Source organism: Neopsephotus bourkii, unplaced genomic scaffold, assembly GCF_033783945.1.
Source record: "Neopsephotus bourkii isolate Nb327-2 ecotype Australia unplaced genomic scaffold, CSIRO-AGI_Nbou_v1 NB_1663, whole genome shotgun sequence".
NCBI lineage: Eukaryota > Metazoa > Chordata > Aves > Psittaciformes > Psittacidae > Neopsephotus > Neopsephotus bourkii.
Window position 1 is genome coordinate 6,387,157 of NW_026902137.1, and position 26,688 is coordinate 6,413,844.

Genomic DNA, 26,688 nt, shown 5'->3' on the forward strand with positions numbered 1-26,688 from the left:
TTGGAGGATAATGGACATACACTGTTATGCTGTAAAGCTTTCTTATATTATTTGTTCGTTCAGTGTTTTCCATCTGTGAAATGTATTCTAAGTATATTCTTCATACAGCCATGCTTTTAAATGCCCCTCAGTTTGGAAATACGTGATTTCTTCCCTTTGTTACTCATTTTTTTTTATACAAATAGAATCATAGGTAGAGTTGGAAAGGACCTTAAGATTATGAAGTTCCAATCCCCTTGCCATGGGCAGGGACGCCTCCCACTAAACCCTGCCACCCAGGGCTCTGGCCTTGAACACTGCCAGGATGGAGCATTCACAACTTCCCTGGGCAACCCGTTCCAGTGCCACACCACCCTAACAGTAAAGAATTTCTTCCTTATATCCAATCTAAACTTCCCCTGTTTAAGTTTTAACCTGTTACCCCTTGTCCTGTCCCTACAGTCCCTAATGAATAGTCCATCCTCAGCATCCCTATAGCCCCCCTTCAGATACCTTAAGGCTGCTATGAGGTCTCCACACAGCCTAGTGTAAGACCTTCACTTTTCCATTGATGAAAATCATTTATAACAGAAGTATCAGGATATATCCAGGTGTACTAGAACTAAGAGCAGTTACTTAGACTTATGAAAACAGTTTTACCTTATTTTAAGTGTCCTGCAAGAGTAATCTTTTGAAATCTATCTGGTTTGGAACTAGACTGCATGCCATGTCACACAGCTGAGTTTTGGCTGGTTCACAGGCATGTACATCACCAAACAAGATCTGCCACAAAGATAAGAAATTAATTTCACTCATGCATTCCTTATTCAGGCAGAACTCCAGTTCTGGGTGTGGAAGGAATGTGGAGCTGGGCCTAGAGCCTGTGTCTGCACAGGTTAGAAATGAATTTTCAGTGTACAATTTGGATCTGAATCTGCATCCCTATTGCGCTAGAAGACCACAGATATTTGAATCTAGGTTTCTGGTTTGGGTGCTGTTTGGGGCTGAATCAGTGTTGTGTTTGCAAGCTGATTCAAACATCCCCTTAATTAGTTCACATCACTTGTCTGATCCCAGGAGCAGATAGGTTAGCCTCTCTTTAGGCAGCAGAGCTTTCCCAGACAGACACTGTAATCTAGAAATATAGGTACTTATAATTTTCTTAAAAACGTCCTTTGGGCCTGAGATTTCATGTGCTTGGTTTCAATCCAGTATTGAATAAGACTGGAAAGTCTGAATAATGTCAGTTCAGCTGCATTTGACTTACTCAAGCGCATTTTAAAAACATGTACTTTCCACTTACATTTTTTCCGTAATTCTCTGCACTTACATAACCTCTGTTTTATTATTTAAATGGCCACAGGCTTGAAGAGGGGAAAATCATTCTCCAATGCTGGAACTCAACAGATAAACAGGGAGGCAACACAAAGACCTCGGTGTGCTTTAAAACCTTCATATTTACTGCTTTAATGTTAGCATGAGGAAGTTTATATTTCTACTAGTGCAGGCAAATACAGTGTAAATAATCTCCACTTTACCCATGCTCTGAATTTCTGCAGCTTTTGCATTAGGTAATTGAGATTTGACAAAAAGTTTAGGTGGTTTCTGCAGGTTATAAGGAAGGATTTTGCTTGATGAGACCTAGAAAAGTTAAAATAGTAGGTCAGGGTTTCAAAAAACATATGACAGACAGAGGGATTCCAAATGCATTTGCAGCTCTTTGAGCAATTATTGCAATAGGGTGTATGTACTGGGTAACTGTGTGAAAATGTGGCTCATACTTGATCTGTACAGAAAATTCATAGGCTTTCCTAAAGTTTTGAAGATAACTGATTTGTAGAAAGGTGGTTCCTGACTTAAAAAGATAGTTAAAATTGATAGATCATGTCTGAAAATGCATCAGTCTACTTCCTTCAGCAGCTTCATAGCTTCAGCATCTCTGTTTGTTGTATTTCTGCACATTACTGTGTGCCTTTTTTCACGCCTTTAATACAACAGTATATGCCCAACCTACGAAGATCTGTCATTAGGCTCTGGTTATTCATTGTCTGGACTGGACACAGTGATCTTGAAGGTAATGCCACCTTTGAAGAGAGTCCTGCAGTAGAAAGCTGACGGGAAATATGTAATTAACCCCAACTCCCACTGAAACAGTAGAGCCATCCTTTGTATAATTCTGCTGAAGTCATTGGATCTTGTTCCTAATTCCACTGTGGCTGAGTTGTGCGCCTCCCTTTTTCTGAAGTGCTCACATGCCAATGTGTTGTGCAACCATCATAATTTGTTAACAAATAAATAATTTAAACAACCTTAGACAATCAGTGCAGGCATCCCAGCTGTCTGCAAACAAACATCAGAAGTACAAAACAAGTAAGTAGCAGTGCAAAGTATCTCATAATTGCTTGAGCTTGGGTTCTTCAAGAATAAAAACACAAAAGGAGTATGTGTTCTGCAGAGAAGGCTTTGGATGAGAACATACACTGCATCTTCTGGTAAGATCTCTAGTCCAGACATAATATCTGTGTCTGCCCAGCCTAGCTTGTTTTCTCCAGAGCTGTAGTAATACATGATGAATCTTTCTCCCATATGTGTATGAATTTGACTGGTTTTCATTTCATTTAAAGCAATAAGCAAGTATACTTTGACCTGTAATTGTCAGATTATCTTTACAATACAGTAAAGCTGTAGCTTATTGTAAAATCTCTCTTGAGTAAGCCAAGTCATATGGAGCAAAATAACATTTTTCTATTATAACATTGAATACACTGTCTGCCATTGCTGCTGTAACCGTGTCAGAGTCTGGATTTAATTCTGATCTGAATTAGTATATTGTTGGAATCTCTTGTCAACATGTATGTTTTGTATCTGAATAGCCATTGCTGAATTTTGAAGATCACCCAAGAGTAATTTTCTGCCAGTAAGTTCTCTGGGCTGTGTATTCTCAATGACAATTCTGTGGAGGATCACAAAAGGGAGTTCATAAGATCAATGATCCATGCACTGATGGTTGGAGGGTCATGTTGCAAGTGTGGGAAAACTGCCAGGGGACATAGAACATCACATACTGTTCTGTCTGCTGCCGCTCCAGCCAGGCATGGTTCCTCCTTAATCGGAAGGCGTATCACTTGTGCTTACAGCACCTTTCAGCATTTTGGACACTGCTGCCATCATCTCAGGCTCATCTGGCAAGGTGCATGATCATCACATCTTTCACAAATTGTGCCTGACTGATGCCAAGAAAGCAGATCAGTGCACACATGGTGCCTTTGATATCACTGGACTCATCACAATACTGTGGTATTTAACTGTTTTGCCTATATGTTGCCCTGAAATATAAAGTTCTTTGCTGGTGATCTCATCCATTGCCAGGACTCCTTAAATTATTAATCAAGCAACAGCAGTGTGAATATAGACGATGCAGTTGGCCATCAGTTTTTGTGTTAGAATTCTCTGCAGCTCTGATAACTATAACTCTATGAAAACCTGACTGTAATTTCCCTACATACCACATGCTGAAGGTGACTATTGTTTGTCCTTGTTCTATAGGACAATAGAAGCTAATGAGCTAAGGATCAGTATGTTCAGTGAACTGATTGATACCTTGAGTCTTTTGCTCATTGGTTTTGGGTAAGACCTCTTTACACATTTGAGTCAGTGTATGTATTAGCACTGCAATTCACTCCTTCTGTGTTGAAAGGAAACTGAGAGAACTTTCTTAGAAGGGGCCCAGTTTTGTCAAGTGGCATGATACTATTCAGCAAGAGAGGTCTCAATTGTAACTGGTTCATGGGAAAGTAATAAGAGTCTGGGTAACATAGACTAAGTAATTTACATCACAGAAATAAGTTATTTTATGAGTCAGGAAAGACTTACCTACAGTTTATTTATAAACTGAGAACTGATGCTTGTTCTACACTTGCCGTGTAGCCATACTAACCTTTGTCCTATGCCTAATTGTAGTATGGCTGTATTACTATAATTTTGTCTCAGTTGATGTTTTTTCAAATGATGTAGGCATATGACATTAAAAGCTTCTGCAGCTGTATTGATATGGCAGTGCTCTGTGCTAATACTACTTATTCTTTGATCCTTTATAGTAGTACATCTGTACTAGTGAAGTCCTTGTACTAAAGAGACACAAGTCGTAAGTCCCTCTCTACAGCTGTTAAGCCTCTGTCTATATTACAGATTCCTACCCTCAGTTAAATTGGGTAAGGACTCTGAAAAATTGTTTATTTACCAACAAGGCTGAATTAGCAGAACGTGGGAGTATAGAAGCAGTTACAGTGCACAGTTAAACTTGTGTGTGTGTCAGTACTAATAGTTTTAGGTCTGATAGGACAAGGAGGAATGGCTTTACACTGACAGAGGGGAGATTTAGATTAGATATGAGGAAGAAATTCTTCCCTGTGGGGGTGGTGAGACACTGGCACAGGTTGCCCAGAGAAGCTGTGGCTGCCCCATCACTGGCAGTGTTCAAAGCCAGGTTGGACAGGGCTTGGAACAGCCTGCTCTAGTGGAAGGTGTCCCTGCCCATGGCAGAGGGTTTGGAACAGTATGAGCTTTAAGGTCCCTTCAAACTCAAACCCTCCTAGGGTTCTATGATCTTTTAATAGAAAGCATGGTCTGGCCAAGTTGCTCCATTCATTGTAAGATAAATTTTGTAGTAAATAATACCAATATTCTGATAGCAGTGAGGTGCTGGTAGGTAGTATAGATACACAGAATTATATTATCTGCAGACTACTAATATTTTTCAGACCTGTACTAGATGTATTAAACCAACAAAGCTTTCTTGTGTAGCTGTATAGATCTGTGTAACAAAGTTTCTGGCATAGCTGTGAGTGCTAAGAGGAACGTTAAAAAATGAAAGCCATAAAGATTTAGCTGTTCTGGCAGAACACTCGTATAAGAACACTCCTTTTGTCAGGATTGCCGGTGTCTTTTGGGGAGAGAGGTAAAAACAAACTGGCAGAATACTTCACTTATCTCTTCTGTTGGAGTTTTGTTGTACTTACACATAGATGCTGACTAAACCAGTCCACAGTCTAAGAAAAACTCCTTGTGATGCTGAAAAATATGAAACGCTAAGCAGATGTGACTGCTCGTTGCAGTAAAAGCTTTGAGTCCTCAGGGAACAAACAGTTGGGTTCAGAGTCTTTGAAGAAGTTTGAGACAGAGAGCTGATTGAGGGTTTTTTTGTGCACAAAACTGAGACGCATTTTCATGAGCAACTCTTGCCGTGTTTGTTGATGATATTCATAACATTTCAAGGGACCTTAAAATTAGATTAGCTTTTGGCCTAAATGTTGAAGTGGGTTTAGATCTCAACAGATCCTGCTGCGCAACTTCTGTTCAGCACTTCCAGTTGTGTCTGCCTTTTTTTCCCTTTCCAGTGAGTAGCTCTCTTGTGCTTGGGCTGGGTGATGTAGAAGAGGCTGACATTTCCAGGAATTTATTATCTCTGGCAGAAGTCTTGTTAATGTCAGTTATTGATAAGCAGGAGAGTAAACATGCGCCTGATGAGGCAGCGCACTTTCCATGGCTCACCACTAGGCTGATTTCTTGTCACAGCACACACAGCTCCTCCAAACAGAAATTCTTCTACTACTAATTCGTTTTTAAGATCATTTTTACAGTATGATTTTGGTTATAACTTACCTGCTTCTTGCTCATTTCTAATGTAGACTATATTTTTATTTATTTATTACAAGTTTTAGCTGCATTAGGGAGATCATTTTCGAGTCTTGCTAGAAATACTTCTGATTTAAGAAATTAATGTGGCAACTGTATTAACCTTTAATAAATATGCCCAAACAGCCACTCTCTATTTGCTGATTGTGAAATATTTGAATTATATAGCAGTAACAAAAACAGAGGGCTGAAGGAAGGAAGCTCATAAAGGCCAAGGCAGATCTGCAATCAGTTATTCTGATGGAAGGTATCACCACTCTCCTTTAGAGATGTGTTGTCAGAACTGTTTATGTGAACTCTCCCTACCCAAGTGCTTTAGATAAAGCACTTGAAACAGTAGTCTTTGCTAAGCTATCTTTTACGGCTCAAACAGGTTTAAGGGGCACTCCATGGAGTAATGATCATTGTAGGTGGTATAGTCTTTCCTGGCAAACTAGGCCCAGAAGGCAGTACACAAATTTGACTCTTCTGATTTTAAATTTGGCAAAAGAGTACTGCTTCAATTCTGTTCAGGTGTGAAATAGTCCAAAGCTGTCTTCTAAGCAAAACTAGACTGACAAAACTTGAATATCTGGCTTAAAAGTAAATGTAATTCAGTTTAAACTGCATTTTGCTTAACTGCTCACTTCACCATATGTATCCTAATATACATTAGTTTTCTGCCTGTTTGCAAAGCCATGTCCTTTTGAATGCTTAATGTTTAAGAACCAATTAGTTCCATTTTGTTTTGTTTGGATAGTTTGCAATTAAACATTCTTTCAAGTGGGCTTTATTTAGCTAATTCCGTCACAAAAATAAGCTCTAAGGGAATGAAGAGAAGTTCAAACTAGCCAATGTTTATTTTTATTATTAATAATTTATATTATGGTAGTGCCCTGGGGAACTAGGGCCCCACTAAACCCAGTTTCCTCCGCATGTAATGACCTTGTCTAAAAAAGCCTTAAACAGCAAAAGATCCTTTCTTCGCTGCTGTGACTTAGTCAAGGGACCCGCTGTATACTGCAAGGCAGCGTACTGATGAAGAGCATACAAAGACAAATCAAGAATAGTTTTGTAAAGAAGCTTAAGCAAGGGACTAGAGGGAAAACCTGAAGTGTCTTTTCTATAGAAAACCATCTCTAATGCATTTTCCAGTGTGAGCTCCAAATCATAACTACAGAGATCTTGTTTGTCCTCTCTCTGAAGTTATGGCAATGCTCCCAGTGACTTTGATGGGAGCAAGATTGGGCAGAGAAGCAGTGGTACTAAAAACCTTATCTGTTTCCAAGCTAGCAGCAGGAGACACTTTATATTTCAAGGTCACACTGATAGGCAAAGTTAGTTTAAAAAAATTCATGTTTAGTCAAATTTCTATTATAACTTACTGTTTTCACAGCATCTGATACTATCTAATTATTCTACTTTATGTTGGACAGAAATCTTGACAAATGTATTAAGAGTCTTTTCACATCTGCTAAATGCAAAGGAGGCACAGCACAATCCTGGACTTCATAAAAACTGAGGATCCGGCCTGCTCACTATGGGATACTTTTTGTGAGTTAAGTGAATAGGACTGACATTGGGATGAACAAAACTGTAAAGTGGAAGTGCCTTGAAGCTAGTGCATCCGTGCAATTTGTCATCATCAGTGGAATTACCGTCCTTCTCCCCTCCCCTTATGTGGAAGCACCAGCCTTTTCTGTTCTCTCTCCTTAATTCTAAATTCAAAATCGAGACACAAGTTTTCCTGACCTATATGTTCCATATTCCTGTCCTCATTAGTTCAGTTTAAAGCTGGTAAAACATCTGTTTCCAAGTACAGCTGTGTGGTTAGTATGTAGGCCTTTTTTTTCCATGCAAAAATCACTAAATCTGGCTACTTAAGACACAGATTTTATAGGAGCTAGAGTTGGGCTGTGCAAAGTTCACCTCATTAAAAACAAACCCAAACCAAATAAAAGCAGGGAATAACACCATAAAAAATGTGGGGCATGAATGTCAGAGTATATATATTAGGAATTGGTCAGGAATGACAGGGAACGTACAGCTGTATCCCCATGTATTCAAAGGTTCTTGGGGTTTTTCCACAAGTTTACATGCTTGTTGAGTGTCTACAGAAAGGGAACTTAAGTGCAGAACACAATGTTATGATTGCTATGACAGTTGCCCTCATTTGTAGAAAGTATAATGAGTTCAACCCTGTGTTAGAAGATACAGAGTAAATTCAGCCTAGATAAAATGTTCAAACACACTGGTGTTAGCTGGTTAGTGGGAGCCATTCTAAATTGTCTTGATTTTGGTATCTCTTTCTAAAAAATACACCCATTTTCATTATTGTAAGAGAGGCATCAAGTTTCACTGATCAGTTTGTGGAAATATTGTCTTTGAAAAAACTAAGTCCGTGTCTACACAGCATTAAAGAAAATACTTTGATTTAAAACATAAAACATTTTATCTCCTATTCCCCTTTTATATGACATTTTGTGTACTTTTCCTCTTTTCCAGTGTTCTTTGGGATACTGATCTTAACTTCAAAACTTCATTATTTCTGTGGCATAAGATTGTCTCAGTAGCATTTATGGGAATAAAACATGATTGCAGTAGGAAGTCGACTAAATGGTTTAATACTTAATAAAAGGACAATTTTCTTGATCAGACAGCTAAATGACAGATAGTTTCTCCCACATCAGGAGCTTGCCCCAGGACACATACCAGCATATTGTGATTCACAGACTTCAGTTTATGAAGATATCAAACTACATCCCACATACTGTTGAACATCGTTTCACTATTAGTGGAAGTTTGTCATCTGTTTTGGTTAATATAGTCTCAGTGTAATAATCAAAACATGTATTTTATCCATCATGGTGGTTTCTATTGAAGCTTAGACGAGGGACTTTCCACAAGTGTAAGGCTGAGATAAAGGATCTTCCTTATTTCATAATTGACCTGGAAATGGGCTTTTAGGAGGCTTCTGTGTTAGAAGGGTGTGTGGATGAAGACATGATCGCACCTGATAAGTCTATCTGTAGCTTACATTCAGGCATAGATTGGAGAAAACAGGGAGAATGAAATATGTATTACACAAGAATGTTCCTTCGGGTTCCTAATTAAGAAGGAGGAACCTCTCGAGGACAGAATTGGTAGGAACCAGTGCCTTGCTGCTAGGCAAATTTTCCTTTGTCAGAAATGGAAGAGCCTGTTCATCACTTGTAAATTGCTCTCCCTCAGCGCCATCTGCTTCTTCTCTTGTTAGGAATTTGTTTTTAAGTATTCATTATAATGTAGCTAACTGCAGACTCCAATTCTGCCAAAGCTGAAAAAGCTGCAAGTCAGGCTAGCGTGTGGAGCCTGCCACATTCCTCAATCTCTGATTCAGGCTTGCAAGTTTGTCATCAAGTTGAAAATTGAAACCAGAGGAGCTAGCAGCAAGCCCTGTGCTCATAAACCAGCTGATAATGGGTGAATTGTTCTGTGCCTTCCCCTGAGGTGGAAAGCAAAACTCAGTGCAAAAGTACTCACAGCGACTAGAGGAGCTATGATGTAGGCGAGCATGGAGAAACTACATGGGACTGTATGAATATGCCACATACTGGCAGAGGAAGTAAATGAGGATTCAGGTTATGTGCAACCACTGATTCTTTTCTTCCTACAACATAACCAAAAAGAAGTTACAGTGGGATTTACAGCCAACCTTGATTCCGGATAACAACTATTGATGAAAGAAATAGGCACAATACATCAGTGTGTGATCTGTGACAAGGTCTCCTTTGTGTTTCATTTGTTTGATATCTGCTGCCACTAGAGGGAGGTACGAAATTGACCACAAAATTATGTCTTGAAAATAGTTTCCAGGTCATTAACTAAGCACAGGCCAACATTTGCTGCTGGGATTCTACTGGAAATCTGGAACAAATGACCGATTAATTTCCTCTGGATGTGCATCACTGTCACTGAGAATAGAACTTGGATCAGTATGCTTAGATGAAAGCTAATTAGAAATACAGTAAGGTTTTGAATCGCAGGCTTGAAAAGCAGGTCTCTTGGACTTGAAAGTTGAGTCCTGTGTTCAAAGAACCATGCTAAAAATGGTTACATCAGGGACACTACCTCCAACACAGGGGAAGATATCTGAGGGGACTGTTTATGATATTTTTATTTATTGCTGCGTAGGAAACCTGGACTGCAGAACTTCATTTCCAGAAGCTGCCATAAAGCTATAGGACGGGCCTAATGACTAAAGCAATAACTTGGATCAAAGCTGTTTATCTGATTTTCCTTTTATTCATACCTAGCTTGAATGTGGCTAGGAGGAAGCTATGTCAGATATGCAGTACTGAAATACATATTTAAGAGTTGAATCGTCCTAGATAAAATCTGCAAAAGTACCAAAATGAGTTACACACTGAAGCCCCATCTTTCTAAATAGTGTAGGCTATGAATGTAATTCTTACTAAAAACCAATTTAACTACCTCCTAAGAGCCTACATTACTTCTGAGAATGGAATTATATTCCTGAATCATTTGAGACTTTCAAAATACAACCCAACAGGTCTAAGTCTGGTACAAAGTAAAGGGCCCGTCTAATAATCTAGGTTAAACAGGTTTAGGCCAGTAAGTTGTATGGGACACTTGTAGATATGTAGAGAAGCAAAATCTTCCACTTGCAGCAGAATTGCTACGTAATTTCTCACCCTACTTGGTTTTAAACCAGCAGAAATAATTCCATGGTGGAAACAGCATGAAACCATTCCTCCAGGAGATCTAGTCATGCTGGGACATCTAGTCTAAGTCCTGATTTTCTAGAAAGGTTGGACCAGATGATCCTTGAGGTCCCTTCCAACCTGGTATTCTATGAGAAATGTTTGGTGTCAGTGAGTGGAAGAATGGTTGTTCATGGCTTTGTACAGCTGTATCTGGGGGTCTTCACAGCACTATAGCTAAACAGTAGGTAGCTGTAGGGTAGGAGATAGTTTCCTGCAGGGATTGTATTTTTCTACAAAGGCAGCTGAACAAGTTCATCAGCCTACATTGTTTTATTACTATTTATTTATATTTATAGGAATCAGCAGGGAGAAAGATGAGTAGGGTGAGATGGAAACGTAACTGCAGTGGCTCTTCCCCTTTCTGTGTTCCCACAGGTTGGAATTCCTATGTTAAAGTGAATTACATATAACCTTTTCAGATTCTGCTGTGAATCCTTGTGTTATGAATACTTTCCACAGAAAGGATTTACCAGAAGAAAGGATCTGTATCTGAATGTAAAGCTGTGTTAGAACAGCTGTATCGAGGTGTAGCATCAAGGGCACTTTCTGTGTCCCTAATTCAGATGACTTTTCATCTCTAGAAGAATAACCAGAGAATTTTTTATTACTTCTGCCAATAAGTGTATAAATAGCATGTTTGTCTAACAATTGAACAAAAATGCTTAAAATTTAAGGGGTTTTAATCATAAATTTGGAATGTTTATCTAGCAACGTAGACATTGCTGCTGAGGTCAATGGTTTTTCTAAGGAATGCTCGAGAGCAAAGATTAAATGCAGTGTGTATTTTCCCAGTGGATTCAACACTGTGCTGTACACAAGCTGGTCACTTCATTCTTTGTTCAGTAAGCTTTCATTACATCTGCCTTTAGAGGTATTAGGGCTGAGTTATGATGTTATCGCATCTCAGGAGTTTCATTAATGTAGTGGTCTGGATTCTTTAGATATCCAACACTGCAAATTAAGTGCCAGGGTCTGGAGATTTCCAGACTGTTCCGTGGTACATTGAAATCACAAGAAGCTTCAGTGATTCAGGCCCAGATCAGCCCTGAGACTTTGTCCTAAGTGTTTGACATTATTGTAATACATTGTGATAATCTGATTTCTTTTTCTTTATCAGTGTCATGAAAGACTCAAATGCCATGGTGTGCCGCAAGTGTTTTGAAATGGATCCCACCCATCATAAGCATTCAGAAGGGTTACTTAATTCCATTGTGCCTGAGTTTTGAAATAAATGAGAGGAAAAAAACCATTGTGATCACATCAATGTGATGGTAGACAAATGTAGTCCAGTTTTCAAAATTAGTCTTAAATTTGACTTATGCTAGAAGTTTTCTGGTGTAATTATGTTAGGGTTGTCTTTTCACCTATTGTGTTTGCAGTATATATTTGTATGAGCTAAAACCCCAATACAGATGCAGTTATAGCAGCAAAAGACAGTTGTTGTGATGAGTTTATAATAAATGCAGGGAAGTGGAATGAGTAACTTAGCACCTTTGACTGCAGGGTTTTTTGAAACAGCAGATGATAAGTTGGAATCACAGATCATTGCTAGAGTAAGTAGAGAATGTTTCTGAAGTCCCTAAATGTTCATCTACTTAATCACTACTGACTTGGGGTACATGCAGTGAAAATTGAGTTTCAGTAGAAATGGTGTAGAACCAATAGACGTTAATAGCAAATTTGGCTGTCATGGAGGAATTTTATAAAACCATGCTCTAAAAAGTCATAGATTCCAGGTGTCAATCCTACAATAAAACCTATGTACTATGCTATACAAAAATCCACTATCTCAGAGGATTCTCCATATAGGCATAAATATAAGCCACATATTTTAGGGTCAAGGCTGCAGTCCCTCCACTGAAATGTTGAGCACCTTTGATACTGAGGAAAGGATTATGTGGTGTTAATACAAAACTAAATCAGTTCTGCTCGGCTTCCACAACTAGGAGATAAAGTGGCTCTATTGCCCTTCCAGGTAGAGCTAATGTAATATTTACAAATAAAATGTATAAAACTAACAACAGTAGTCTAAAAAAGTAAAATGAAAGTTAACATCAGGTGGTGTTGGACAAATTATAATCACATAACATATCCCAAATTACAAACATGATCCTGAGACATTAAAGTGAGTGACATTTGATAGTTTGTGTACAGTCATTGTGTTTTATTTTCTATGGGGGCTAACAATTTATGTGGTTTCAAACTGGCTTTTATTGTGTTTCAGCTGCTGCTTGCTGAAGCAAGTACTGACACTAGTAAGATGCGTGGCCACTTGTACCTGGGTTATCAGCCTGATGTTTAAGTCCACGCTTAGCTGAAGGAATCAGAAATCTGGTATGGTTTTTGTAGGCACACAACTAGGAACAAGAGTGTGGCTCTTAACCAACTGGTCATTCATGATTGAAATATTATACAGTTTAAGGAAATGTGAATACCTTACTCTAGCCACAGTTCACCAAGTTCAAGTGAACCTCTTGGAGGTACTAGAAGAAAAACATGCCTACTAATTCAAAATACAAAACACAAGCAGAAATATTTTGCAAGAAGTCAGTGAGTCATATTTTCCTCATAAAATTGCTGAAACCATTGTGCCCAGAAACAATTAAATATGTGACTAGGGCTGGAAAAGTTTAGCCATAAACACAAACAGACACCAGTTTTTTGTTTGTGGAGGATGAAGGTTCTTTGGCTTGAGGAATATCCTAATACCAACAGAGACAAAGCAGACCATGCAGTTTGAGCGTGCTCATGGCTGCATAGAAGGTCAAATGTTTGGCTCTGTGTGCCTGGATGCTTGGTAACACTGCAGGTTAAATGCTAATAGTTTAATATGGCAAATCACTGAAACAGGGACAAACATACTCTTTTAATTTGAAGAAAATGCTTATTTGATTTGTATTAGAAATACATTTCCAAGACCTGAATTCTCAGTCTTACAAAATCCTTTGTATTAAAATGTTTGAGTCAATTAGTACGTGGCACTTGGGAGATCTGTTTGAGACTCACAAGCTTTATAAGACTTTTTCAAGACTCCTTTTGTTTTTATCAGTAGTTCAGTGTTTCTCTTGCCCCAGCAATAGACTCCTGCAGTTTGGCCTGGTATTTTTATGCTCTACAAATGCCAGCCATGATAGCTACTGTATTCACACTGTGCTTTGGGGGAAGACTAAAAGAGAGGAAGTTCCTCTGCTCTCCAGGGTATAATCCCTGGGTTTATGAGATTTGGAGACACTGCCCTGCACAGCAGAGGTTACAGGTTTGAAGACAGATTTGAACTCAGCTTTGTCAGAGGTCCTTACCTGATTTATTTCTAGCCTAAAGGGAGAGTTGAATTTGAGATGTGTCCAGATGCTTTTTCTCAGGAGCAGTTGTAACATAGCTCAACACTTCTGTACAGGCACTCTGGCTAGCAAACCCCTCTGTTCAAACAACTGCATTTATAAATCTTTCTTACAAATAAAATGTTGTCTTGACATCCTACTTATGGTCTTCTACTCAGAAGTGTGAAGTGATCTGTAAGATTTGTAGGTCGCTACAAAAAATACATACAAGTGGTATTTGACTCTGTTGCTGTTATTTCAAAGAAAGAAAGATAACCCCTTTAATGGTGCTTTCCTAACATTATTTAAATTCTCTTCATTCTTACAAGAAGGAAATGTGAAAATGTGCTTATGAATTGCTTTTGGAAGTAGCTACAGGAGGACATGACCCGGTCAGTGGCCTTGAGGCCTGAGCGTTGTGCAGTTCAACAAACATCCCATGAGAATTTTAAAATGCTTATGGCTGTGCACAAGTGAGGTCCCGTTCATCCCTCATTTGCAACAGGACATCTTCTTGGAGAATTCTATTTGATTTATAAAGATGTGTGCAACAGGATCAAGTCTAGGCAGTTTAAGCAATTTCTTTCTTTCACCAATGGAGTTTTGGGGGGTCTGTACATTTCCAACCTAATGTTTCACATCTAGAGCTCTGTACTACAGAGTTTTACCTCAGGAGTCCCCTCATCATTTTCCACTTCCTGAGCCTCTCAAGGGTCTGCCTCTTTGCTTGTTCCATATCTACACGCTTTCAGTCTTCTGCTATGCAGGCTTTAGGAGTCCTATGAAATCAGGAAAGCTTTCCCTGCACTTTCTTCCTCTCTTTTACCCATGAATTAACTTTCCCAGGTTAGAGAGCTGAAGAATAGATCTTGGGAATCTGACTTAGCCTTGATGAGGGATGTGGTCAATAACCATGAGGCTATTCCCTTTATTTCTTCCTGTAGCAGCTTATTATGCAATTACATTTTTCAGTAAGTTGCATATTTTTTTCAGTCTAACGATCCTTTTGATGGGGTGACTGTTCACAGGCTTACAAGCAGCGGAAAACTAGAGGAAAGAATGGAAAATATTTCAAAACTTCAGCTGTGTTATGATGCAAGTACAGTCTCTGATTAAGAGTGTAGAGGAGGCATCCATTTGAAGCAAGAGAACATAAGTGCTGTACAGTTTGATTAAAAGATGATTAAGAGGCATCTAATTTTTTCCGTGTTAACAGATTTCCATTGATACTGCTGAAGCTATGGAGTTACGTGGATTTCGATGCACTGAGATACAAAATACCTAGCCATGCCCAGCACCTCTTTTGACAACTAGGTAGCTTGCAAACAGGTAGCTGGCTCAGATTTGCCATTATTACCTCTTGCTCTTAAATCTTCTGCCTGTTTTTCACAGATGGATTAGCAGGTTGGCACAGCCTGTAGAACAATGGAGTGTTAGGCCTCAGCCCAGGGAGCTAATGAAATAGGCAGGTCTCACTGCAAGATTGCTGCTTGTGGAAATCCATGACAACTTCTATTACTGCTTTGGTAGATAGTGATACCTAAAGCATAGTCACTTACAGTAATTCCCTCTACTTGTAGACTAGCCCAGAATTAGCAAAACACTCTCAAATCTCACCCCTCTTGGGAGGTATATTTAACCATACAATTCTTTATATTGCAGTCTGGAAGAGTATTGAGTTAGGTTGCTCTCCAAGTTAGTGGCAGAGCCAGGAGAAGAGTCTTATCTTAACATTTTGACATTTCTGGGCTTCTAGTCTCACTAATTGTAGCCATAGTGATGGGATACTGTCAGGCACAGGGTTTTCTTTCCAGTATTTATTGTGATAGATTAGGAGCGCACTGTTTTTCAGAGCACTTTCTGTAATGCAGGACATTTTTGTGTGCATCATGTAGAGCTCTTCATTGGAGTTTGCTCTTCTCTCTACAAATAGATACCCCAGCTTTTTGTTTTACTTGGTTTTACTCAGTTGTGGTGTTTACGTTACACCAGCTTGAGGGGGGAAGGAAGGGAATTTTTCTGTATATTAACTGTCTGGGTGATTTTCTACAGCTGCTTGAAGGATATGTCTGTTACTTATATTGTAACTTGGATTCTATAGACATATGGCAGAAAACACAATTCTCCAGAAAGCAAAAGATTTTGACTGATGGAAAACAGAGGACAGCAATCCAAGAGAAATCCTGCCAGAGGAGGAGTATGAACCTGAAGTTTACTGTTTGAAAGTAGACTTCTGCCTTGGGCTTAAGTACGACACTCAGCCAGTTCTACCATTGACTTCAGTGTGGGTCTGCGCAGATGCAAAGAACTGCTTTTTGGACCTGACTAAGTCTGGAGCTTAAGTATTGTTTTGGCATTCATAATGATTTGGAAATATAGTGGTTGGCCTGAACTCCTTAAGCAGTGGGACAATTACAGAAATGTAGAGAGCCTGTGAATTGAGGCTTATCTGGCTTTACATAGTGAGTTTGTAAAATCAATCAGAAATTGAAGAGGGCATAAGAGATTTCATTTTAGACTATTCAGTCCCTTATTAATTGTATTGTGGATGACAACAGAGGAAACGTGTATAGCAGACAGGTCTTGTTTTTCTATTTAATCTACTGTCTATTGGTTTGGCTTTCCACTTCCATGCAGCTCAGCACTTGCAGCAGCACAAACCAGGACTGCCAAGAAGGTTTTTTCTCATCTGTTTTTCTGTTTATTGCAGAAGCTGACGGAGTTACTGACTGGCAGTTATGTCGGTCAAACTCACATTTGTGTCCCCTGGTGATGGGGGTGGTATCAGCAGGAGTTGTTCCTTCACTGGCTTCAGCACTGTGCAAAGCAGAAAACTGGCGTAAGTAACACAAAAAGTAAAGCACCTGATCATCTGGGCAGCAGACATTAGGGACTGTGTATTGTTTAACCTAGGGTATCTATGTGTAGAAGTTGTTCCTTCATTTTTATCTTAAAACTATTGAGTGTTGTCATAGCTCACTGATAAATAGCTGTACTTCACACCTTACTATCTTACACACACTGTACTCCAGAGATGGCTGGGTTTCAGAGTCTATGTATCAGACTATTAGTAGTGTCCATTTACGTGACCTTTCCTGCTAGCAGCCTAGTTGTAACTGATGCTTTTTGACTAAAACCTTGGGGGTAGTTATGGTAATTAAAAATCTCATAGTCTTTTATAAAGATGGGGATGTTAGTGGTGAGTCCTGGCAAAATATGTAACTGAACCCAACTCAAGTTCCCCTGGGGTTATTAAAGCAGAGCAGCATTACATGAGAGGAAGGGCTTCTTTCTGGCAATGCCACAAAAGAGAGGAAGAGAGCAATACTGGAGGCCAAGAAGACCACTTCAAATTCACTGCTATCAGTGACAGGTCTACAGTATAGCCAAGGCTGCAGTCCAGTCTTTAAGTCTTCAGTTGAGTTTCATAATTGCTAAACCATCCTGCACTGGTCTTCCCTTTTGCTTATCATAACTTGTTGTGTAGCACTGCTCTATGCAGATAACTGCAGCTTTTCCACTAGAAGTGCTCTTGTTCTTTTTCTGATCCCTCTATAGGCTGTCAAGTGCTTTTAAAAGATATGACACATAAATGGAAAATGAATATAATCTCTGACTGCCAATGCATGCTAGAATAATAACAAAGTGAATCATTTAGCAGTATCATATAGAAGCATTGGAAAGTATGCTTCTAGAAGTATTGTGCTCAAAAAATCCTATTGTGTGCCAGTAAAATACCTGACTCATGTCATAAAATATCTTTTCAAAGAACCAAAGGACTGAATTAAGCTTTCAGCTAAACATAGCATGGTAAAGCATGAGCAAAAACGCAATTCCAGCAAGAAAAAGTCTTCACATTTGACTAAATTAATTTGTTGTGGAAGCTGAAAGATAATACTACACCTAGCAAAGGTTGGACAGCTAAATCACACCAATCACTAAGGTTTTGAGAAAAACACTGACATTAAATTAGAGAAACAGACTTGAGCTCAAGTCCATAGTGAGAGTTCTAGCAGGGAAAGGATTTACCAGGAAAACTGTTGAACAGCTGTTTCTTCAACAAAGGCACAGTCCAGTGGGGTAAGAATGCTCCAAACAGAAGAGTTCATATATTCCTTAAGATTATTCTGTTGCTTTTAGCTGTGAAATGCCTTTCTACGCATTTTGGTTTATGATGTTGGTTTTAATTATTTAAGTGTTTAGACAGACAGTTTTGTTCAGGAATCACCACAATAAGGAAAATTTGTTTACTAAATGCTCAATCACAGCCCAGTGAACACCCAAAAGCCTTTCCCAGCATAGTGAAGAAATCTTTTAATCACCCTTTCCTAACTTATCTGTCCTCCAGGCACTGTTGCAAAACACAGCAGGAGATTGCAGGGGCCCTATGCAAGCTCTGTCCAAAGGATGACACACAAATCAGGTCCACATGGAGATGATTTTTAAGCAGATGCTAAATATACTTTTGTATTTCTTTAGCAATTTCCTTTTGAGGCTCTCTGTCAGACACACTATTTCATTTTTCTTTACAATGGTCTCTACAGGAAGCAAATGTTATTACTGTTATCTATAAAGTGTGAAATCTGATATTTAAATTAAGTTCACAAGGGAAAGCAGCAGCACAGCATCTAGCTTACAGCTACTGTCCCTAAAGGCCTTTGTCAGCCACTTCACTTTTCTAGAAAATGTATGAAAATGGGATACTTAACATCAGTGCACTGAGTATGTATGGGCTCCATCAGTCAGTAGAGATACTGAGGAAAACAGTGAGTTTTAAATCCCAACTTATCCGTGCTTAGGTGCTTTATTTTCAACTGAAGGAAATGATTTCCTGAATTTAAGATTTGCCATCCAAAACTGTGAAGGTAAATATCAAAGTCCATTCCTTCCTACAACCAGACAAAACCCAGGAGTAATTTGGGCTTTTTAATTTCAAAAGCTAGCACTATCTTGTATCTTCCATATGATATCTTGCTAAATAGTGCACTCGTCTAAAGCATGAAACTGGATACTATTGCCTTCTTTGCATGAAAGAATCTTAAGTAATGATCCTTCTAGGAGATTCTTGCAACTGCTGTTATTGGATAGACTGTCCCAGCGTTATTCCTGTTGAAATCCTCTTGCTTTGCATGGAATGCTCAGTGAAAACAATGTAGGTTTCTAACTTAACAGCTGTGTTCCTCGTTATAGGTAACCTGAGCTCCAAATGGTGTGGTTAATTAATGCTTTACATTAAGCCATCATAAAAACCAAGGTAATCACCAGGGTGAAGAAATTACATGTCCAGTAATGTTTGGCAACCCCTAATTTTATCAGATTTTTGGGCAGATTATATGTTAAAAATGGAGCTAAGTGGAAATGTAGCACATGGGTAATTAAAGTAGTTACTCAAAGGTTTCTGTAACAGGACTGGGGATTGCCCTCAGGTGTGCTGGGCCTAGGATTTAATCACCAAGCTCAATATCCTTAGGCCTCCAGTCACATGCTTAGAATTTAAGACAGACAGTGGCAAAGTATTAAGCTGATATCATTTCTTCAGGTGTGCTGGATTTAGGGCAGAGATTATAGAGAAGGTAGAAAGCTTCTCTAAGAGCAACCAGTTGGCTTGACGGAATGGGAAACTTCTTTAGGTAATGTTGTTTTGGAGGCTTGACTTGCAGAGATTAATAACAAAACTATAAAAAAATAGTTAAGAGTTAGAGAAGTGTATGTATAGAGGTTAAGCAGGCAGGAATCTGACAATATGAAAGAACTATTTGAATAGTGTTTATTTTGTGTTTTAAATCTTGTAGATATATAGAACTAATGGGGGTGTTTTAACTCTTTAGATTAGTACAGAAAATCCTATGCATGGGACTTCTGTTAGAAACAATATTTAGTTTTGGTTTTGCAGTTGCTTTTAAAAGGAAATGAGGTGTTAGACACTGAGAAAACACCTTGATAATTGTATCTTGTATGCAATCTGGATAATTATGTCTTGTGTGAAATCTGGGCTTGGTAGCTTGCTTTGCTAAAATGTGGTAGGGCTCTAAACCATCATTTAAATCGACGGTGAATGCAGGCAAAGAAATAGCTAATTCTAAAGGCTTTTTATGTTAACTTTGTACTTAGACCTTGAGCAGTTCAAAAGTTTGTTGCCTTGTTTTCCTGACTTGTAGGTCTCTACACTTGAGAGGTGCAGAATGGGAATGCCTTTGTCCTGCAGCATGGCTTACTTGGCTAATTCCATAGTTGACACAACTGTTGTGTGTGCACACAGAAACAGGGCCTTAGCTAGCTTCCATGTGTGTCCGTTAAGATGACTGCTATCAGTATGAACATTATTAGCCATTATAAAAATGATCTTTCCTCTTGCTTGCTGTGTTCCCCCCCCTCTGTCCTGAAGAAATAGGGATATGCATGATCCTTCTTTATTTAAAAAAGGATAAAAGAGAGAACCAGGAGGCTTCTTGGAGTCTGCATCAAGCTTGGAGAAGGAGACATTTCTTATAGTGAAATGATTATTATTGAAGCCACTGAAAGCTTGCAGCTTTTCTGCACTAACTTTTCTGCCTTAACTTTCTAATGTTATCTGTGAAAATTTTCTCTGTGCTTTTGAGTAAAGGTATATGGGACTGGACATACAACTTGTAGCCTGGAAGCCTTGTGGCTTAGGCATCTTTTCTCCCAGGTCATAGGGTTTTCATCTTTCCCATATTTCTTTTCTCTTTCTACAGAAAATCTCTCGGCAGAAGTTCAGTGAGATCAAGAATGTCACTGAAATCCCCCAAGGCTTACAACTCCCTGCAGAAAGGGGCAGTCATCTGGGATCCAAAGCCACTGCAGGTGAAGAAAATTTTTGAAGCTTTGAAGAAAGGACTTAAGTAAGGACTTTTCAAATATTGTAATTTGCCTCGCCCAGTTGTGCTGCTTAAGTCTGTGTATCACTGTTCTGTCTCCATCTCTAAACAAATGTAATGACTTTCCCAGACACTGGCTTGGGACCTTGTATAACAAGTTTCATTCACTCTCAGACAGTCTGCTTGCAGACAAAACGCTCTGATGTTTTTGTTTGTTCCTAGTTTGTAACAGTTCTCTGAAAGGGCAGTGACAGATCAAACTCTGTAGGGAGATTCCTCATCTCCAGGGGAGCAACTGAGCTCTCCCTTGAGGAAGGGAGGCTTTCAGAGCATGCAGGGTGGCAGGCAGGAAGTCTGCAGATAAAGGAGAGACTTGGATAGGGATGGGAGAGCCAGATCTGGTGGGTGATTGGCAGAATACTTCTGGAAATGGAATTGTGTAGAGTTGCTTTGACTCAAAAAACTGACCTAAGACTGAGTCTGAAAGTGAGGGTGTGTCCTGTGAGGACACAGTGGGAGGCTGGTTCATAAACTGTTCCTATTCTCCCTGTGCTAATTAGAGCTAGATATTCTTGTGGGTTTGGTTTTTTGTTTGGTTGGTTGGTTTTGTTTTAATAGACTTCAGCTTTGGAGTTCAGAAATACTCTTTCATCTCTGTGTGGCTTGTTGTAAAGGTCTAAGCAGATCCACCTGAAAACTTCAGCTGACTTGAGGTGATGAAACAGAGCTGTAGTACAGCTCCATCTTCTTATGGCAATGTAAATAACATTATCTTGCTTTAAATATAGCACTGTTTTTTAATGGTTTATATGCACAGCAAATGTTGCATCAGTACAGACTTCAGTGAAAAGGCCAAAGACCAATTTTGTTCATTGTCTCCCATTTGGCAGAAGTAGGATGCATGCAGCAGGCACAGTAGAGTTCAAAGGATGGGCTGGCAGTTTGAATTAGGGTATTCTGGCTTTGGGGAAGCTGTCAGTTACCTCATAGAAATGCTGATATTATTCAATGCTGAAATGGCAGCTATTATAGACCAGGCAGGAAGTGTGGGAAGTGCTGTTTGCCTCCATCAGTGGTTGAAACTCATCAACCTTTAACTGAGTCCTCAAATCTTTTTATATCAAAATACACATTTTGCATCTTTACAGTTGATGTTGATGGATCTTTCTTACACCCTGAATTACCTGTGGGAATATAAAATACCTCTCCTTGGATTTGTAAACCCAGTAGCTCTTTCTGCTGGCATCCTACTAACAGTATGTTACTAATTCATGTATGTTACTGCTGTCCTCAGAATTTTGCTACTATATTAATTTTATCATAGTTTGTTTTCTTAAGCAGAGAACATAAAACGTGCTGTAATGATAGTTTGTAAACTCAGATGTGTCACATTTTTGTTCTGATAAAAGGCTATAAAGTCTTAGCCCTAAAAATATCAGTCAATGTCTTATTAGTGGAAATCGAATAATGAAACCAAATGTTTTTGCAGAGTTTAGAATTTATCAGAGCTTAGGGAAGAGAAACCATAAAGTGAATCAGAATTTGTTCCCAGTTCTGCAGTGAATGCCACATGGTCAGATTCCTGCCAAAACTGAGGAGCTAGCTAATTGACTAACCTACAGAAAACAACTGTATCAAATAGCAATGTAAAGTCCAAATTTTAAGTAGATGCAGACTAAGTCCACTTGGTGCTGGAGTGACTTGAATTTTTAGTACAGAGCATGTTTTACGTGCCTGCTTCTTTATAGCTACAGAAAATAACTCTTCTGTTAACCATCTGGGTACCATTTAATCAAGCTGGCAATTCTAATGTACTTAAATCTAAAAGTGAGGAAGCTTTTCTAAAAGGTAAGTGAATTCTGTTCTGCTACCAGCCTTGGCTACTTCTGCACCAAGCTGTTAATAGGCAAGTGTAAAGAGCAGACCACTCAATGCTGGAGACACTGGCTGCCTTGGGGAGCTGGTTTTAAACAGTAAGAAAAGTAAATGCATCAAAGCAGATGTGAAGAAGTGAAATTGTCTAGAACAAAGTTATTTTGACTGCTCAGAGACTGGGTCTTATAATGTAGTATTTACCAAGTGACTCTTTTCTCTTTTAAGCACAAGAGGAAAAAGTTACCTAAGTGTGCTCTGTATTAAAAGCAGAGTTGGAAGAAGATAGTCTAAGCAGAAATAGGTTAAGTCTCTGTGTGAACTCCTAAGGGACAATCCTTGCTTGCAAGCAACTCCAGAAGCCAACTGGCACCAGCTGCTTCACACCTTGCAAAATAGCTCTAATTCTGGAAAATGTAATGGTTACATTAAGAAATTCTCATGTACTAAAAGGTGCTATTCAGCTGTTTGCTAAAACACTGAATGTGTCCTGCCTTACATATGGAGTACTTCTGTGAGCTCAGCTTTGTAGTTCAAGTGTTTCCTGTTGCAGTTCTTTGACTTCGTAAGATGGAGTTGGTGGCCTTCTTTAATTGCACTGTAATGTCCAACATCTTGAGGGGGATTCCTAATGTACAACATCTTTAAATGTTAGCTAGCAAGTAACCAGCATCTTCTGGCACTTGTGTACAGATGCTTGAGGAGTGACTTTGCATTTAGGGTGTTTTCCATAGACAAATACCCTTTCTAGTCTGTTGAGCCATATCCCTTTATATAGCCATTCATATCTCTAGAGAGTAAAACAAGAGAAGTCTTCTAACAAAGGAAGTTGCTTTAACATTCTGCTGAAAAATTCTTTGGGGAGATGGTATAATGAATGCACCAGAGGAATGTAACACTGGGTTTTATTCCTCTCCAGTGAATACTTGGAAGCACACCAGGCTGAACTGGATTATCTTTCTGGTCGACACAAAGATACAAAAAGGAACTCCAGATTGGTAAGATGCTTTTAATGTTAAATACTTAAATACTTTAAAAATAAAGCCACAGAAATAGATGTTCTCTCACACCTGGGGCTTCAGGAACTGACTCTGGGTGGACAGAAATGGTGATAAAGACTGGGTTTGATTTTCAGTAGCTGGTGAATGTGTCCTTCATTCTGTTGTGTTCACAACACCCTGGAAGTACCTTCAGCAAAAGGGGTAATGAAAAGACAAGTCACACATCCAGCTTTGCCTTTCCTTTGGGAAATAACAACTAGATTTAAAAAAAATGGAGAAACCAAAACCTCCCATGTGGCGTCACCAATGTCCAGGTCCTTGTTGTCGATGGTAGTAAGATTCTGTCTCATTTAAAGCACCTGCAAAAAGAAACCAACCAACCATGCACAGAAAATGAAACTACTTCTGAAAATGTTGGCATGTCTCCTTGTAGTAAATGATGCATCTTAATTTAGTGTAACTTCAGATGAGCCTTGTGAGTCTTGTAGTCAATAGGAAAGTATCATTAATATGTACAAAATACATGTGCTCTTCTGTTCAGCCTCTGCTATTTTCCTTTCAGGCTTTCTACTATGACCTGGATAAGGTAAGACTATTGAGGATGAGATGAAATGTTGCAAACAGTGAAAAATGGATGATGTGTCTGCTGTGTTACTTAAAGGCATGTTTAAGAAATACTTTCTCAAGACTCCCTCTCTTTCCCTTCTTCAAAAGCAAATCCGCTTGGTGGAGAGGTACATCAGAAAACTGGAGTTTCACATAAGCAAGGTAAGGGGGCTTTAGATCTTGCACTGCTACATAAGCAAGCCATCTAAACAGAAAATATTTTAATTCACCTGAAGGGGAGTAGTGCTGGGGCTTCCTGAAAGCTGCAACCACTCTTCTTACAGGAGGAGGGGACTTTTATTTATTTATTTTCTTGAATGGTTGGATTCAGGCTGAATGTTGGGCACAGCCCAACCTGTGTTTGCCTGTGAAACCAGGTTGTACACCCTGCCAGTTTATTCAGAAAATGCTGCTGTGAGGATACTTACATGTTCTCCTCCCTCCGCACAAGGGGCCAAATGGGCAGTCCTGTGGAGTGAATGTCTGCTGTCTGCCCTCTGCTTCCAAAGGAATGAAATCTCCTTCCTGACATAACTGTAGGTGTTTTAATCTGTATTGACAGAATTGGTTTCTTGCTGTCCAAGCCATTTTTCCCTGAATGAGTTGTTAGTCTAGTACTTGTCTTGTAGTCTTGATAGCAGCAGAGCTGATTGTTTCTCAATATCCCATGCTTTTGTGCAGGAATGTCTACAAACTGTAGCACTCTTATTATCAGTCTGTAAAATGCAGGAGCTACAGCATTGTGCAATGCTGTGATAGCGGGATTTTGTTGGATTTTTTTTTTTACCAGGAAAGACTGCTGATGTTTCTTTCCAGAACTTACTAAAATTGCCAGGATAATTCTTGTTCATTCTTCTCCTACCCTCCAAATCTTACAGGTAGAGGAACTCTATGAAGCTTACTGTATCCAGTGCAGACTGCGAGATGGGGCTGCAAATATGAAACATGCCTTTTCCTTGTCTCCTTCCACCAAAGCCTCCAGAGAGAGTCTAGTGGAGCTTTACAAGAACTTCCAAGAGTGCACAGAGGTAGGGAATACTATACACGTGTAACAAAGACCGGAATGTTTCCTAGCAAAAAGCGTACTAGGTCTTAAAGCTGGCTTTCTTTTTAATGGTGTTTGTGCGGTAAATAAATGCCTCACAGGAAAGCACTTGAATTCTGTGCCTCTCTTTTTTGCCCCAGCTCAGCTGGGCCTCATGCATTGGCAAAGACAAGTGAAAAGTCCTTTGACTTCCTGCTTTAATACTAGGGTCCACTATGACTTCTACTGGAAGTAATGGGATGAGAAATGAATAATGAATAAGCTATGCTATTTTTACAAAACAAGTAGTGGAAGGTAACTGTCAGTGAACTGCTGAAGTAGTTACGTTCTTCTGTGGAGCAACATCATAATTTTTTATCTTAAAAGTAGCATGAATGGACTCTTTATCAGCTTCCCCTAGTGAAGATGTTACTGTGTGTCCTTTAATAAGAAGTCATTAAAGAAAATAGCCTTTGTGCTGCTTTTCAGTCACAGCAACTGTTCATTCCTTCTTCTAGGACATGTGCTTTATAGAAGGGGCATTGGAGGTCCATTTGGGAGAGTTTCACTTGAAGATGAAAGGTATGCTCATTCTTGTGTCTTTCAAGAATCATCAGTTGATTTGGGGTTTCCTATGTAACAATCTTATCAGCTGAGAGTACACTTACTTAATGGCAGTTGCTTCCACTGGCTTTCTGGATGAGACCCTTAATAGAACTTTGGGAAATTAATGTTTGCTTTAGTGCCATAAACCATGTCTGCAATGGTATCTATACTTGAGTACAAAATCTGACAAGCTTTCTTTCTTTAACTCAATTAATGTTTGCCCTTCTAAGAGTAGTTTGGGCCAGTGGTGTAGCTTCTGCACAGTTAAGCACAAGGGGGTGTTAGCCAGGTAGTCGCTTTATTTATTGCAAGCTGAGGCTTTGCGGGACATTGTAAAACTCTACAAGTATTAGAATTTTCCTTCTCTTTTCAGGGTTGGTGGGCTTTGCACGTCTCTGCCCAGGGGACCAGTATGAGGTGCAGTATACAGCAATTCATTTTGTCCTTTATTTTACTGCTATGAGTTTGCAGTGGAGGAACAGGAGAGCGAAGGTGCAACATGTGTAAGGCAGGCAGGAAGTGGACTGTGATAAAACTGCACTGTTCTGATGAAGAAAGTGCTTTAGCACAGTCACTAGTTGCTCTGCTCCCCGAGATTGAAGAGGGAAAGATGTGATTCAAGAGTTAGGGGGTTTGAAAGACTGCAGTGATTGTCTATCAAACCAAACCTGTCAGGTCTTTGTCTTTAGAGTTGCTCTGGAATCAAATAACAGTTGCTGTCTGTTTCTTGGAAGGTTGCCTTTGGCATGATTTGAATGCGTCCTAGTATCTTACTGGGTTGCCCTTGGCATGATTTGAATGCATCCAAGGATCTTACTTGGTTGCTTTCCTACTTCTAACAGTTCCAAATGAATTCCAGTGTGCGTTCTATTTCAGTACCCCTACACTTACTATGCAACATAGGTTTGCAGTTCTTCTAGAATGGGTGGGACATGTCATTTGGTACTGAGTTCAAGTGTTAAAACCTGCAATCTGCATTTCTGCCTCTAGTTTTCTAGCTTT

General features: G+C 39.3%; 1 protein-coding gene across 11 annotated transcripts in view; it reads left to right on the forward strand.

Moving 5' to 3' along the window:
• RIPOR3 (RIPOR family member 3) overlaps nt 1–26,688 on the forward strand; it is a 52,104-nt gene that overhangs the window by 5,783 nt on the left and 19,633 nt on the right. For 5 of the 11 annotated variants that reach the window (XM_061375555.1, XM_061375563.1, XM_061375556.1 and 2 more), the window contains 8 exons: nt 16,449–16,577; nt 20,455–20,601; nt 23,369–23,447; nt 24,013–24,036; nt 24,165–24,218; nt 24,935–25,084; nt 25,599–25,662; nt 26,060–26,103. In XM_061375555.1, coding sequence (XP_061231539.1) covers nt 16,477–16,577; nt 20,455–20,601; nt 23,369–23,447; nt 24,013–24,036; nt 24,165–24,218; nt 24,935–25,084; nt 25,599–25,662; nt 26,060–26,103 — 663 coding nt within the window. In that variant the 5' untranslated portion in view covers nt 16,449–16,476. Of the gene's footprint in view, nt 1–10,733; nt 16,205–16,448; nt 16,578–18,086; nt 19,369–20,454; nt 20,602–23,368; nt 23,448–24,012; nt 24,219–24,934; nt 25,085–25,598; nt 25,663–26,059; nt 26,104–26,688 lie in introns of those variants that run through there. The other 6 variants (XM_061375557.1, XM_061375559.1, XM_061375558.1 and 3 more) reach the window with 6 other exon arrangements.